The 15,685-nt window shown below is 38.8% G+C and overlaps 1 protein-coding gene across 1 annotated transcript in view; it reads left to right on the top strand.

Moving 5' to 3' along the window:
• LOC135710824 (uncharacterized) overlaps positions 1-15,625 on the top strand; it is a 164,140-nt gene extending 148,515 nt beyond the window's left edge. Inside the window, exon 4 of the mRNA XM_065233518.1 lies at positions 10,493-15,625. Within this exon, the coding sequence (XP_065089590.1) occupies positions 10,493-11,193 (701 nt within the window). The 3' untranslated portion in view covers positions 11,194-15,625. The remainder of the gene's footprint in view (positions 1-10,492) is intronic.
• The last annotated feature ends 60 nt before the right edge of the window (positions 15,626-15,685 follow it).

Below are 15,685 nucleotides of genomic sequence, written 5' to 3'. Positions count from 1 at the left end.
GTGCGTGATTGAAAATGGAGACCATACAATACTGCAATATTCCAGTATTGACCTCACATAGGCAATATATAGTGTTTTAATTGTGTAAGGGTCCTGAAAGTTATAGCAAAAGCGCTTGATAAAGCCCAGCATGTTATTTGCCCTGTGAATAATTGTATTGTAATGGTCTATGAAAGATAGCTTAGAGTCTAAGATAATTCCTAAATCCCTAACTCTTTCACATTTGTCTACAGTTTGATTTCCTACCCTAGCAGCACACTTGTCACTTAAAAGTCGTGGCAACTTGATTGCAACTTATTCCAGTCACAATCAAGTTGCAGCAACCTATTTTGATGGAAGTGTGTTGCTTGGGTAATGCAATTGAAATATTTGAAGTTGTTCTTTTTCTACTAAATGATATTAAGTTACATTTTTTTACATTCAATTCTAGTAGACTTTTTTTGCACCATATGTAGAATATGTGTATTTCATTCCGGAATATATTGATGTCTTCTTCATTTCTTATTTCCAAAAAGAGCTTCATGTCGTCGGCATAAATAAGCAATTTAAGTTTTTTGAGAATGAAAGAAATGTCGTTTACGTATAGAATAAAAAGAAGAGGTCCTAAATGAGAGCCTTGGGGGACGCCTGAAGTGACTTGAATTGGGCTCGATTTCTTTCCGTTGAATTTAATTATTTGTTGGCGGTTAGTTAAATATGATTCAAGCCATTTCAGGAGCCCTGACTTAATTCCAATTTTTTGCAGTTTAAAGAGTAACATTGGTATGTCAATGCGGTCAAATGCCTTGCTAAAGTCTGTATAGAGAGCTTCTACGTGGTTTCCATTATCCATTGCATTCAATGAATAGTCTATAAATTCAAGTAAGTTGGTCGAGGTCGAACGACCCTTGAAAAAGCCGTGTTGCATGTCAGTAATTCTATTTTTGATTTGGAGAAATAATTTTTCGTTGATAATTGACTCGAAAAGCTTAGGAATGCAAGAGATAATGGCTATACCACGATAATTACGTACGTCAGATTTTCGACCAGATTTAAAGATAGGTACTAGAAATGAGCTTTTCCAAATTTTAGGGAAGGTTCCGGATTCCAGGGACATATTAAAAAGCCAAAACAATGGAGCAGTGAGTTCCATTGCTAGACATTTAATAAATACTGGAGGAATTCCGTCAGGTCCAGGACCTTTTGAGGCATCTAAATTTTTTAAAGCCTGCAAAATGTCCTGCACTTGAAGTTGATTGAGGCCAATGTCCCTTGAAAATTCTGGATAAAATGCAAAATAATCGCGGTCACGATCTTCTTCAGAATATGTCGTATAAATTTCTTGAAAAAATTTTGCGAATAGATTCCAGTTTTTTTTCCGAACTATCACCGACATTTTCGTCTAGATGCATTATTGAAGGAAAATTGTCAGATTTTAATTTCGTTTTTACGTAATTGAAGAAGTTCTTCGGACAGGACTTTATTTCACGTTCAGTTCTTGCATTATATTCTTCAAATGCAGTACTGATAGCTAAATTCAGTTGATCGCATAGATCCAAATAAATTAATAAATTATTACTACTATTGTGTTTTTTATAAATTTTATGTGCTTTTTGCTTCCGATTTTTCAAGTTTTTTATTTGTCTGTTAAACCAGACTGGATTTTGTGTGTTTCTGTTACGTCTTTTTTTCTTCAAAGGTATTTCTTCCGAAATTATTTCTGTTAAAATTGTGTAGAACACGTCTATACCAATTTCGACATTTCCTACATTCCTTAAAATTAATTGCCAATTGACACTGTTTAATTTAAATTTTATTTTTTCGTAGTCTGCTAATTTGTATTCAAAGACTACTTTGTATTCGCAGTCGTTGGGTCTTTGGTTTTCATGCATAAATAAAGAATATTCGATTGCTGTGTGAAACGCTTCATTTTTCCACAGTGGATTTAATGATTCGGTCACACAGAAATCTTCATAAATATTCGTTAGTAAAAAGTCCAAATAGCAATTTTGTTGGTTTTTGATGTGGTTAATTTGGTTCAGTCCTAAATTAGCAGTTTTGTCAAAAATGAACTGCAATGTTTCATTATCCCCAACGACTGGGAGTAAGATACATTCATTTTCAGAGTCCAGAATGAAGTCAGCATGGCGTTGATTAAAGTCTCCATAGATGTGAACTTTAACCTCAGGAGGAAGGTCAGATAGAATTTGTTCAGCACTTTGGAAGAAGGCTTCATAAGTGCTTTTATGAGCATGGTCTGGTGGAAAATACACTGAGGCGAACACGTGCGTTTCACCGGCTATGTGTGATTTCACCCAAATATGCTCAAATTCTGTAAATTTTGGTGTAAAGATAATTTCTGAGTTAAAATTGGCCGAAAGAGCTATAAGAACTCCACCACCTGACCTTTCAATTAGAGTCGGATCCTTGCGATAAATGCAAGAATGACAACTGTAAAAAAAATACTTCATCATTTCTCAATAGTGATGGAGTAATACGACATGCACTAAGCTAAGGACACGGGATATACTACAATAGATCAAATTACTGGTCCCGAACAGAGAAAAAAAATCATTAACAACTCCAGCCGATTTTCCCAACAAGAGCTGCTGATGTTGTATTTGTGAGAATTCTGAAAACAGCAAGCAACGGTGTCCTAGTAATAACATTTCTGATCAGAAATGGTTTAATTTTCACCAAATTGAGGAATTAGAATGAAATCGCACATGATAGTTATTTGATAATTTTCTTTTTGCTCGAACGTTGTTCTATCGTTTGTGTTGAATAAGAGAGATGGTGGTAGAGTATGAGAGTACAAATACAAACATACTGTCGCGCACGCAGGCTTGATGGAGCCTCACTCGCGAGTCTGAAATGAGCCAAGGGAAGCCTTTTTATGAGGAGTAGAATTGCTACTCACAAGTCATTCTACCGAGCCTCACAGTTTGTAAGCGAAAGGGGATAAAACGAGAGTGAAGTTCTTTGCCATTCATTTTTATGTTTTCTTTCACACGCTCTTAAGCTGGGTTTAGACTGACTTGATCAATTGACTTGCCCTGTCGAAACCCAGCTTTACTCTCACTCTGAGCTTCATGCCTAGAACAAAAAAGTCATCCGGAGCCTCTTGTTGTTGATCGCCCGTCCACAAAACTGGCTTGATAACTTCCCACAAATCTGCTTGCTAGTGGCGATAAACGGCGAAAGATGATCTGGGGAAGCACTTTGTAGGCCGCGTTAAGAATAGTGATCGCTCGATAGTTCTCAAATTCTAGTTTGTCGCCTTTTTTATATACTCCCTCTTTCCACTCCTCGGGTAGCTGATGTGTATCCCTGGTCCTGACTATCAGTCGGTGCAGACAAGTGACCAACTTATCCGGGCCCATTTTGATAAGTTCCGCTCCGATACCATCTTTCCCAGCTGCTTTGTTGTTCTTAAGCTGATAACATCCTTAACTTCACCTATCGTGGGAGCTGGCATGTCCCCCTCATCCACTATACCGACGAAGCCATTCCTTCTGCCGCCTTGGTCATCCGCCTCTGTGCCGTTCAGATGTTCATCGTAGTGCTGCTTCCACCTTTCAATCACCTCACGTTCGTCCGTTAAGATACCTTCTTCCTTATCCCGACACATTTCGGCTCGCGGCACAAACGATACAGCTGCTCCATTTCTTCGCACTCCAGCTCTTCCAGGCGGCGCTTCTTATCCCGGAAAAGATGGGTTTGCTGTCTTCGCTTCCGTTTATATCGCTCCACATTATGACGGGTTCCTTGCTGCAGCATCGCCGCCCACGTCTGACACTCTTCATCGAACCAATCGTTCCGTCGATTCCGATCCATGAACCCAACGGAGCCTTCAGCAGCACTGTTAATGGCTGCTTTCACGTTGCTACAGCAGTCCTCAAGAGAGGCTTCGGTGAGCTCTCCTTCATCCGGCAACGCTGCGTCGAGGCATTGCACGTACTCAGTTGCGACTTCGAGCAGCTTCAGTCGCTCCAGATTGTACCGTGGTGGGTGTCGGTACCGAATGTTGTTGGCAACGGAAAGTTTTTGGCGCACCTTGGCAATTAGAAGGTAGTGGTCCGAATTGATATTTGCGCCGCGATAGGTCCTGACGTCGATAATGTCCGGGAAGTGCCTTCCGTCGATCAAAACGTGGTTGATTTGCGATTCTGTCTGCTGCGGTGATCTCCAGGTGTACCGAGATGGGAGGCTATGTTGAAAGTAGGTACTACGTATGGCCATGTTCTTAGAGGCGGCGAAATCGATGAGTCTAAGGCCGTTGGCGTTCGTTAGCTGGTGAGCGCTGAACTTTCCTATAACCGGTCTGAATTCCTCCCCCTGGCCGACCTGAGTGTTAAGATCTCCGATGATGAATTTGACCGTATCATCTGCGAACAGGAAAATCACGCAACTGTCTCCGAGGGAAGTAATGTCGGAAGTGTAGATGCTGTAAAGCAAAGGGCCTAGCAGACTACCTTGCGGGACTCCTGCTGAGATGGAAAACGTGTCTGAAAGACAACCATTCAATGATACCTTAAACGACCTTTGCTGGAGGTAGTTACGGGAGATTTTAACAAGATGTAAAGGAAAGTTGAAGTTACAAAGCTTGTATACAGCTTTGTTACTTCGGATGTTATTCAATACCCGTACTAGGCTGGTGATTGGTCGAGTGCCCCATCCTGAAACCGAACTGTTTCCTCGACAAACTTGGACAAACGATTGAGAATGAGTTTCTCGAACAATTTGCTCAGCGCTGAAAGAAGGCTAATTGGTCCGTAGGTTGAAGAAAATATTGGATCTTTACCGGGTTTGCGGATTGGTATAATAATTGCTAGATCAAGAATCGATTCAAAAATGCATTTTTGGGAGCGAGTTCCAGTCTGTTGCACAATGTGTTACTTTTTTGTAGCGCCACTTCTAAAGGTCGCTGAAAGCTTCTTTCACAGCAAAAATTTGGTTTCCGAAAGTTAGGAAATGTCAGGAAATTTTAGGTCTCTATCATATTTTGTTACGTAGCTACAGCTTTTTTTTCCTAAATAATTTTATTTATTTATTTCGTCAAGCCAGTGTTGACTACATTCAATGATTATTACAATTTTTACTTACATACTATGCATTAATTCTATTCTGTTTTAGCTACTGTTTTAGCTACTGTTTTATAACAAGGTGTGTAAAAATGTAATTGTGCGAGAATTTCTGCCGAGTCTATGCGCATTGAAATAATGTCGTTGATGAAGAAAAGCATTGAAAATTGGCGGCGCTCCTTAAGTGTTTGTTTACTGATGAGCATGCAGCGCGCTTCATAAGATGGTAATGGAAATGCAGTCCAATTAAATTTACGTATCAACGGCGCCGGTGGTGTAGTGGTAAGCGTGATTACCTCTCACCCCAGCAGGCCTGGGTTCAGTACCAGTCGACGCCGCCGGGATGTTCTGAGGTATAACATCTCTGATCACGCCTTCCTTCGGATGGGAAGTAAAGCCATTGGTCCCCAGTTCATGAGTTGATGGGTCGATAGGTAGGGAGGTGTGGGAGCTGCCTTCCTGGCATGTCGGTAGCATTGGTGCTCAGCACGGAAAACAAGATTGACGGAAAAAACAAACCAAAGGAAAAAAAAAATTACGCAAAGCATATAAAAGGAATTGTTTTTGGACAGATTCTATGCGTTCTTCGTGTATGGAAATGTATGGATTCCATAATAGGTGGCAGTATTCCAGAATTGGCCTTACATATTTGGTATATAATAGCTTAATAGTGTACGGGTCTTCGAAATTATGACTGAACCTTTTAATGAAGCCTAGCATTCTGTTTGCTTTACTAATGATAGTATAATAATGTTCTATAAAAGTTAGTTTGGAGTCTAGGATTACACCTAGATCTCTTACAATTTTGCTTTTTTCTACTATTTGGTTGCCTAATGATATTGCAATATGCGGTATTTCAATTTTTCTGCTAAATGCTATTGCGGTACATTTTTTACGTTCAGTTGAAGTAGACTTTTACCACACCAGGTGTGGAATATATTGATTTCATTCTAGAATTTTTCTGCATCGCTAGAATTACTTATTCCCATAAAGAGCTTCATGTCGTCTGCATATACAAGCAGTTTTATTTATTTTTTCAAGTATGTAGGAGATGTCGTTTATGTACAAAATAAAAATAAGTGGGCCTAAATGGTATGTCGATGCGGTCAAATGCTTTACTGAAGTCGGTGTATAGCGCTTCAACGTGCTTGCCACTGTCCAACGCTTTAATAATGAAAGATACATATTCTAGAAGATTAGAGGTAGTTGAGCGACCTTTAAAAAAGCCGTGCTGTTTACTTGTAATTAGATTTTTCACCTGCTGAAAAATATTGCCGTTTACGATTGATTCAAAAAGTTTTGGAATGCAAGAAATAATAGCAATTCCACGATAATTTCGAATGTCTGATTTTGCACCTGATTTGAAAATAGGTACCAAATAAGATGATTTCCAAATTTCAGGGAATTTTCCATTTTTCAGAGACATGTTGAAAAGACGCTCTAGAGGAAATGCGAGTTCTTCAGAAAGGTTTTTCATAAATATGGGTGCGATGCCGTCAGGTCCAGACCCTTTCGACGCGTTTAAGTTTTTTAGTGCATTGAGGACTTCATGTTGAGAAAGTTGGTTGACAGAGATGTTTTTAGAAATTTCAGGAATGAATGCAAAGAAATCGTGGTCACGATCTTCTTGGGAAAATGTGGTGTATACTTCTTGGAAAAAATTTGCAAAGAGTTTGCAAATTTCAGAAGACTTCTCACCTACATTTGCATCCAAATTCATTCGAGATGGAAAATTGCTACTTTTTAATTTCGTGTTTAAATAATTAAAAAAGTTCTTAGGACATGACTTGATTTCATTTTCGACTTTGCGGTTAAAGTCCTCAAATGCAGAGTTGATGGCTGTATTGAATTGGTTGCATGAGTTGTGATAGTTTCGCAAATTGGTTTCAGTTTTTTTTCGTTTTTGTATAGTTTATGAGCTTTCTGTTTTTTATTCTTCAAATTTTTCAGCTGTGGATTGAACCCTGCGGGAACCATGAAAGTGACGCCGGGTCCAAAAAGACCCTAATGCATTTAGAAGAATAATGTTGTAGAAAGTTTTAAATACTCTAAAAATGCACATTTTTGCTGCAAAAATCAAATCACTTTCTAATACATCCATATTTAGAACTTTCAACACTATATTTAGGGGGGGGTGTATCTTGCAGGTTAGCAGATATTAGCACATCTGTCTGTTTTTAATGGGTCAATTATTGATAGTTTAGGGTGCATTTATTTGTATATATTAGTGAAAAATAGGGGCTGCCGATTAGAACTCTTTGATGCTGATATTGACAAAAACACCTGTAGATCTCTGTGACATCCGTTTCATCTAATTAATTATTTTCAAAAGCTGAACAAGCTCAGATAATGTAAAGGACTCTCATCTTTAGTACTAGATATGGGCAATCAGATCCGTACCAGTTCAAAAGGTCCGGATTAGTATGGAGAGTAAATAATCCATGGCTCATTTTTTATAAAAATCAAATCAATAACATTTTCTTGGAGTGCTCAGATCGAAAACATTCAGGTATCCGAACAAATTATTAAAAATGACTTGTTGCCGTTGGTCGAGGCCGTTTTCACCACCCTTCACTACGATGCCGAAAAGAACTATTAGTTTCACGGTGTCAGAACCCTTGTCCTTGTCAATACATATTTGATGAGAATAGGTTGCTTATAAATTGTTCTGCGCTGAAGAGAGAACCTTCGCAAATTTCCAAACTGTTCGAAGTTAAAGTGATTCGATGAACCGTTGAAAAGATCCGGATCACCTATATGAATGAATGGAGTTCAAAGTCGTTCACCTAAGTGATCTGATTTGCCCATCTCCAAAATCGGCAGCCCTAAGTATGCACCTTTAGTATTGATAAAACGATCCATAACATATTGAAAAACGTTCCCAAAAAAACATCCAAATGATCCATAAAACATCCGAGAAAATCACTAGAAAAGTGTGGATGATCCATAAAAAATATAATTTTTATCAACATTTTATGTAAAATTTAGCAAAACAATTATAAAAATGTACCGCTAAATTTCTAGAGAAAGAACATTGAATTTGTACGAATTACCCATAAACATATTGCAATTGGTCTATAAAACATTCAGCAATGAACCTTAAACAAAAGAAAGTGATCCATAAAAAATCATGTTTGCGCGCATAAAACTATAGGCATAATCCACAAATTAGTCGCATATTATTCATGTTTAGGACACTATTTTTTTTTAAATTTTGATCCATTAGTTATGGAAAATTGCTCCACTGCATATCTACTTAGTTTTGCTGCCCTGCCCGTGTATTTTAGGTAGAGGTGCGAAGCGACGGGCAAGCGTCTAGAATTAGCTTCCAAAAGAAGATTCTATAATAATATTCTTAAGAAGCTTCCTATGGAAGCTTCATTTAGAAACTTCTTTAAAAAGCTTATTCTAGACGGTCGCTCATCGTTCTGCTCTTCTGACAAAAAAAAAAAAAAAACACGGGCAGAACAGTAAACCTGAGTAGCTACGCAGTAATGTAGTAATTTTCCAAGGTTTATGGATCAAATTAAAAAAAAAGGTCCAAAACATGAAACACATACGTATATCCTATAGACTATAATTGGAACACAAAATTATAGGAACGTTTACCAATAACTGTAACACCTACCCTAGGTATGATCCATAAAATTAACATTTATTTTCCACATTTTCTTAAGAAGATTATTATCGAAGCTTGTTTTGGAAGCTAATTCTAGGCGCTTGACCATCGCTCTGCACCTCTACTTAAAAAAACACGACAGGACATTAAATCTAAGTAGCTACGCAGTAATGGAGCAATTTTTCACGATTTATGGATCAAAATTAATAATAAAGTGCCCAAAACATGAATAATATACGTCTAATTTATGGATCATGCCTTTTCGGGATATTGGGATAACCCTGTACCGCCAAGCCCAGCGACAACCCTGTGGGAGATTCGGAGAGCTATGGAAACAGTCGCTGTCAGAAATGACAGACGTCGGGCTTGCTTTAACGGAACTGTGAGTTTAGATAGGTCAGAGTAAGAACGAGAAAAAAAAGAGGAAAAGAAGGTAGTACCATCTAGCACAAGTTTTACAGCTAAATAAAGTTAATTGCCTAAATTTGTTACTATACCTATCGTTTAATTAAATTGTAGTGAACTAGCTACTGAAGTAGGTTAGTTGGAGGTGAAATTCGTGAAAATATTGAATTTAATAACCCTATATTTGCTTAATCTAGATACTACACATTGATCCTACAATCTGGTAACCTACAATTTGTTCCTAAACGCTATATTCTTGATTTACGCTAAGTAACTAGTATGGAGCTCATTCTACATCATTGGCGTTCCTAACTTAAATAATAATTGAATCCCTAAATCCTAAATCTAGCAAAATCTTTGTTGAAAGAGTGACGGAAGATAACTCTTGGTTTGTAAAATCTCCTGCTCAGCCTCCTATCGCTTTTCTTTCTGCAACTGGTCTAGGGATTCCACCAGGCTGACCTCATTGGTAATTCCTTTTCCAGATTCGGATCCAGCACTCCTTGCACTAATCTTTCTACTAGCTGGTTTCTTTGGTTCCTTTTGGCACCTTCAGGATATTTGTGCACTTCGAGCACGTCTACGGAACCTCCTTTACCGCTGTTGTTTTACCAGCATAATTATATTATCTACGTGGTCATGGCCTTCACAAAACGTACAGTTTCGATCGCTGTTCTGTTCTTCACTCAACGGTGGTGTTGATCCCTTTGACATTTTGAGGTTATATCCGATGTTGTTCTCCAAGAATGTTCGGATTAATGAGAGCAACTTCCTCAGAGCAGTCTCGTTTTGGACAGCTTGAAGCTGAAATAGGTTTTATTATAAGCATTAAGATTGGTATGGATTTTATATTAGTTTAATAAACCTATTTCAGTTTCAAGCTGTCCAAAACGAGGCTGCTCTGAGGAAGTTGCTTTTATTAATCCGAACATGACTATATTTTTAAGTGCGAAAATTTGATTTTCTATGGATCACTTTCTTTAGTTTAAGGTTCACTGCTGAATGTGTTATGGATCAATTGCAATATGTTTATGAGTAATTTGTACAATTTCAATGCTCAGTTTTTAGAAATTTAGCGGTACAGTTTTAAAATTGTGTTGCTAAATTTCACATAAAATATGGATCATATTGATATTTTTTATGGATCATTCACACTTTTTTAAGGATTTTCTCTGATGTTTTTTTATGGAACGTTTTCCAATATTTTATGGATCATTTATTGGTTTTTATATTCAAAAGTATGTTTGCCTTCAAAATCCTATCCTAGTTGTCTCACTTTCCTTTCCTCGAAATATCGCTTACTGAATTCCGAATTAATTTGAATTTGTATGCAGCTCAGCTGCTAATTCTGTAACACAAAATGTAAAGTTAGACTTACCTACAACATTTATTTCCTTCGTTCCAGATCTGAACATCGAAGAAACGTACGAACAATTGCTAAAGTCCAACAGTGGTCCGGCTGAGTGCTGCTACGACTACTGTGGGTCAAATCCTCAAGCTGGTGTCTGCTCGAGGTGTGACCCACTGCTGTACGAGGACGACGACCCCGAGGAGGTTCAGGCGGAGACAAACATGCGAAAGGAAAGTCCCAATACCGGGAAAAGTGGATTCGCAAATAGCACGCATGCCAGCAACAGCAGTAGCATCAGTAATACCATCAGCACTCCCAGCAGCAGTAGCAGTAGACGGAACCTCCTCGCTGAGCTACGGTTTAGTAGCGAGCTGCCGCCCCGATTAGCCACGTGTCCGAGCATAACAAGCGCAACAACCCCGTCATCACCATCGGAACATTGCAAATCATCGCAGCAGCTTTTACTTCAACGCCAACAATCCAGAACGATCACCACCAAAAACACCCTCAGTACTGATACCCTTCCATCGAGGTCGTCGTCATCGGCATTGACGGCGACCGCAGTGACGACGACCGCGGCGACGGCGGCATCATCATCAGCCCCATCGCTAGCATCATCGTCATCAATTATTAAACTAACTAGTATAAAGTCGATTTATAACGTTTACTTTAATAACTCGTGGTCGATGAGGTTGCGGTGTCTAGACGAATTTGTCGCATGGACGAAAATCCTGCTCCAACTAGTCGGGTTATAGTTAAGGAGAAACATTGGGCGCTAACCGGTTAGGTCGAATGAAAACAATACACACACACACTCATACATAACACACTCGGATACACACACACAAATGCATACACAAAAGACGCCAGACGTGCTTATGCGTCAACCGAAGTTCGCCCAACAAAGGAAACTACTCGACAAACAAAGCAAAACAAACAAAAATCAAGTCAGTGTAAAACGAAAACAACAGAAAACCCCGAATTGTAACATCAAACAAACAAATAAACGCAAACAAATGGAATGTATCAAGAACAAACCAGTGATTGAGCAAGAAGAAGAAGACGGCCGAACGTCCGATTCGCAGTGCGAATCCGACCGAAACAGCTCCGTGAGGTATTTCAATTTGCGGAAAATAGCAACAACAGCAACAACAAACAACAGCCGATGATTAACAGATTGAAGCACAAAAATTTAATACTGAGCTCCTCCTCTCCTCGGCCGGGCTTCGCGGGTGCCACCCGTCGATCGTTCCTCCACCGGTCAGGCCCCAGGGCCAGTAGTGGATCAACCCGGACCAGTGATCTGGCATCTGCCGCTACGCTTACGGGATGGAAAATAAACAAATATGGGGAGAAAATCTCGGTGCAAAATACGGTTGACGTGTGCGTGCTATCGCGAGTGCGAGTGATGTGTTTTCATTACTTTCTTCTTCTTCTTTTTTTTTCGAAGGGAATTGGCTGTGTTTGGGAAAGTGGGTTGCCGATGGAGGGCGATCGATCGCGGTGCCGATACAAGTGGAAAGGAGGGGGGAGCGAGCGAATAATAAATGGGAAATGGACAATTTTAGGTGAAATAATAAAGAAATTATTAATTGTTAAGTAAAGTGAGAAAACTAATAGACGTAAACGAAAGCTAACAGTAGAAGAAGATAAGGCAAGAAAAGGTTCAACAGATAAACAAACATTAAACAGTTTTTACAAGATGCAAAGAAAAACCAACACGTGTAAGCAAGCAAGTATTTTTCGAGTTCGATTTTTTCCGTTGTTAAGTTTCAAGCTATTTTCGAGCGTTTTAGTGGAGCAAACAGCCAGACCGAAACCAAAAGTAGACGATGAATCCGGAGGGCTGGTTCGGGTTTGGACATTTTCTTGGTAATTCTATCGCTGCCGTTCGGAGAACACGATGATGAAGGATTAGGATTTGGCCAGCAGAGAGATAGGAAAAGATACATAGATTCACAGGAACAAAAGCGAGACGGTGTTGATTGTGGGTTCAGAAGATGGTGGAGCAGACACACGGTTCTTGAGTACGCCTAAGTCGCTACTATTATAATTAGTCCGTCAATTTTCACAACAATCGTTGTTAGCTGATCATACCAGGAACATGTGTGTGTGCACTTTATGGGGAAAGAGCTCTTAACAAGGCAACATAAATCGATAGCTGAGAGAGAGAGAGAGGAACGGATCCTCTCGCGAAGGACTTGGGAAGCCTAGTGAACAAATCAAGCAAAAACCACCAACAAACTCTACTTATTTAATCGTCAAAGGTAAATGCACTAGTGGGAATTATTAGCGAAAATAAACAAAAAATAATGAATACAGTTTCTTAACTTTTATACTCGTTGTTGAAGAGCAAGGCAAAATCAAGACGATAGGATTGTTTTTGTTTTTCGCAGCAGACACAAACACTTACACGTTCCCGTACACGAATGCCCCCCTCACGCGTACACGTATCCGTTCATCCGGTGCTTACGTGAGCGAGTACCAAAGGCTTTGGGGTGAAACCGAACAAGAAGAAACTATTGCAAACAACTCTAATACAAACACACACACACACACACCCCTAGAACCCTATCGTAAAATTGTAAAACTTAGATCAACCAAAGTGAAATTAGAGTAATCGGTCATCATGTTTGAAGAAAACTGTATCGTAAATTGTCGCGTTTGAGTCCTGAGCATGGACCGGCTCCACTGGTAATCAAGCCGGGTGCGGGAGGTCTACTAACGGTAGGGATGGGACCTTCGATTGGTTCCTCACTATCCGCTGAAAACAAACAAACACAAACACGAACGCTATTGCCAATGGTCGAAACCAGTGTACAAAACAACAACATTCGGTTCGACGACCTTCAAACACAGACAACCCGACATAACAGAACAACAACAACAGCAAAACCCGGCAACGGCTGCGAACCTTGGCCGAAGCACAAATGAAAACCAGAATAAACCTAAAAGAATAATAATAAAACAAAATTGTTAACGTTCGAAAAGCCATATTTTTAGCATTTAAATAGTAATTAAAAACAAATGAAATTATAATCAATATTTGTTACATAAATGTGAGATTTAAATGCGGAGGCAGAAGAGGAGAAGGGAAAACACAAATACAGACACAAAGGTTTATTGAACTAAAGGAAAGCAAGGAAGAGCAAGAGGCAAAAACAAACAATAAAAGAAATCGTTTAACTTTAATCTACGATCGAAACGAGTAGATAAAAAACTTAACAAAAAAAAAAACACACACACAGTGAAAAATAATCCTAGAGACGTCATCAAGTTGTAATGTTAATCGTGTAGGTCAAAAATGGTAAACAAATAAAAACACAAGTGAAGCAGAGAGAACCCACCCAAAGTTTTTTCGAAAAACCCTTAGTTCACACTGGTAGTGCCGGAAGCGTGGTGATGTTGAGTTTTAATTTTTATCTATTTATCAGATATATTTTCGAAAATTTATTTTTATAGAGATTGCAAAAAAAGAAACACAACAGTGGTATAATTAGTAGAACGAAGTCTTGACATCAGAGAAAAATTAAAAATATCCATCTGAAAACCGAAACGAATCGGCACAAGGAGAAAGAGGGGTATAAACAAAAGGAAAAAAAAATGTTAATATAAGAACTACTAGTGAAACAAAAAAAAAACACACACACACAGGAGGATTAAGTCCACACTAAAACAAAACAAGAAAACGTAGAGTGTATAGATTGAATTTGTACTAATTTTTAGGAGTAAACAATAAAAAAAAACAACAGCACAGACATACACACAGAAACACAAAACAACCGACACTATCTATCTCTTTCTCTTATCACACACAGACACACGTACAGCAAATCGATGCCAGAAGCAAGTAGCGAACACGAGAGCATGTTCGAAGTCGATTCGCCATATTTGTACAGTAGAAGATATTAAAAAGAAACTGTCAACTGTTTCGAGCTCGCCCGCTGTTTCAGTTTTTGCCCCCGAAACAAATACACACGAAACAGACAACAACTACTACTTAGAACTAAATAATAAATTGGAGGAAAGCCATGGAAATCGTTCTTCCACAGCGCGAAAGTTATAACTCATTAAGCAAAACAAAACAAAATAATTGATTGCAATTATTCCACTAGAGACGATAAACAAACAAAAACAAAGAACAAAGAAGGAATGGTGCAACACACTTACGCAAGAGACGAAAAACGCAAAAAAAGGAAATCAAATCTATTAATTATAAAGAAGCAAAAAAAAAACAAGTATATCTCTATCTAAGAACACACTCTATAACTAATCACTAAGAAGACGAGATAAAAAAAACACACACACACACACAAACACATAAACACTTGATACGCTGTGAAAAGAAGAAATGGAAACGGAAAAAAAGACGCATGTAGCTTCGCAGAAAACTCACACTCAAACACTCGAACACAAACACACTCACACACACAAATCAGATGTTAAATAGCTTTTGAACCATAGACCGAAGCAAAACTCGAGAAACCAGACAGCACAAATCTTTTACCGCTTTCGTGTAAAACCGTCACATTACTAACTGTATACTGTTCACTTACTTCTACTGCAATTTTCCGTTCTTTCCCATTTGTTGGTTACTTTCCTATTCTGAGAAGACAAAGCAAACGACAACACAGAAACAAAATCGCAATTCACATTCGGTTAGTTCTTTTCTACCGTACTCTAAACAACAGTTAGGTGCAGTTAGTGCAGGAAACAAACAAAAAAAAAACAATTAAAATGGAGAAGAACAAGCGAACAATTGTTAAACCCGTAAGCGTAAATGAACTTGGATAGGGGACTGACTGGACGATGACGACTACGAATAAATGTACACACCAAATCAACACACGAACAGGACCGTTGTTCGATCGGGCATTGTCGGAATGCAGAAGGCAAGTTTTACAGGGCAATTTTCGGAACGTAACTAGTGGGACAAAGGACAAAGGACGCTGTGTTCACGGGAAGGTTGGATGATTTTAAGGTGATGCAATGCAGGATGGCTGGCTGCCACTTCAAATTTTCTATGGAGTAAGCATCGGACGATAATGCGAATTCAAGCAAGAAAGTTGCTTCTCCATATTTACTTCATCGCAGCAAACATAGGGAAGCAGTTTTCCTATTGTATGTTTTCTTTAGCTGATATTTATACTTCAGAAGATACGGAGTGGTATGCAGACCGTGTCACCTTAATGTGGTGTTTACATCTGTGCTGGTTTGCTAGCGCTAGTGTACTACCCAACAAACAAT

The sequence above is a fragment of the Ochlerotatus camptorhynchus genome, unplaced genomic scaffold, assembly GCF_037179485.1.
Source record: "Ochlerotatus camptorhynchus isolate MF236.1 unplaced genomic scaffold, CSIRO-AGI_Acam_v1.1 ptg000403l, whole genome shotgun sequence".
Lineage (NCBI taxonomy): Eukaryota > Metazoa > Arthropoda > Insecta > Diptera > Culicidae > Ochlerotatus > Ochlerotatus camptorhynchus.
Note: the sequence above shows the minus strand (reverse complement) of the source record. Positions and strands in the feature narration are given on the sequence as shown.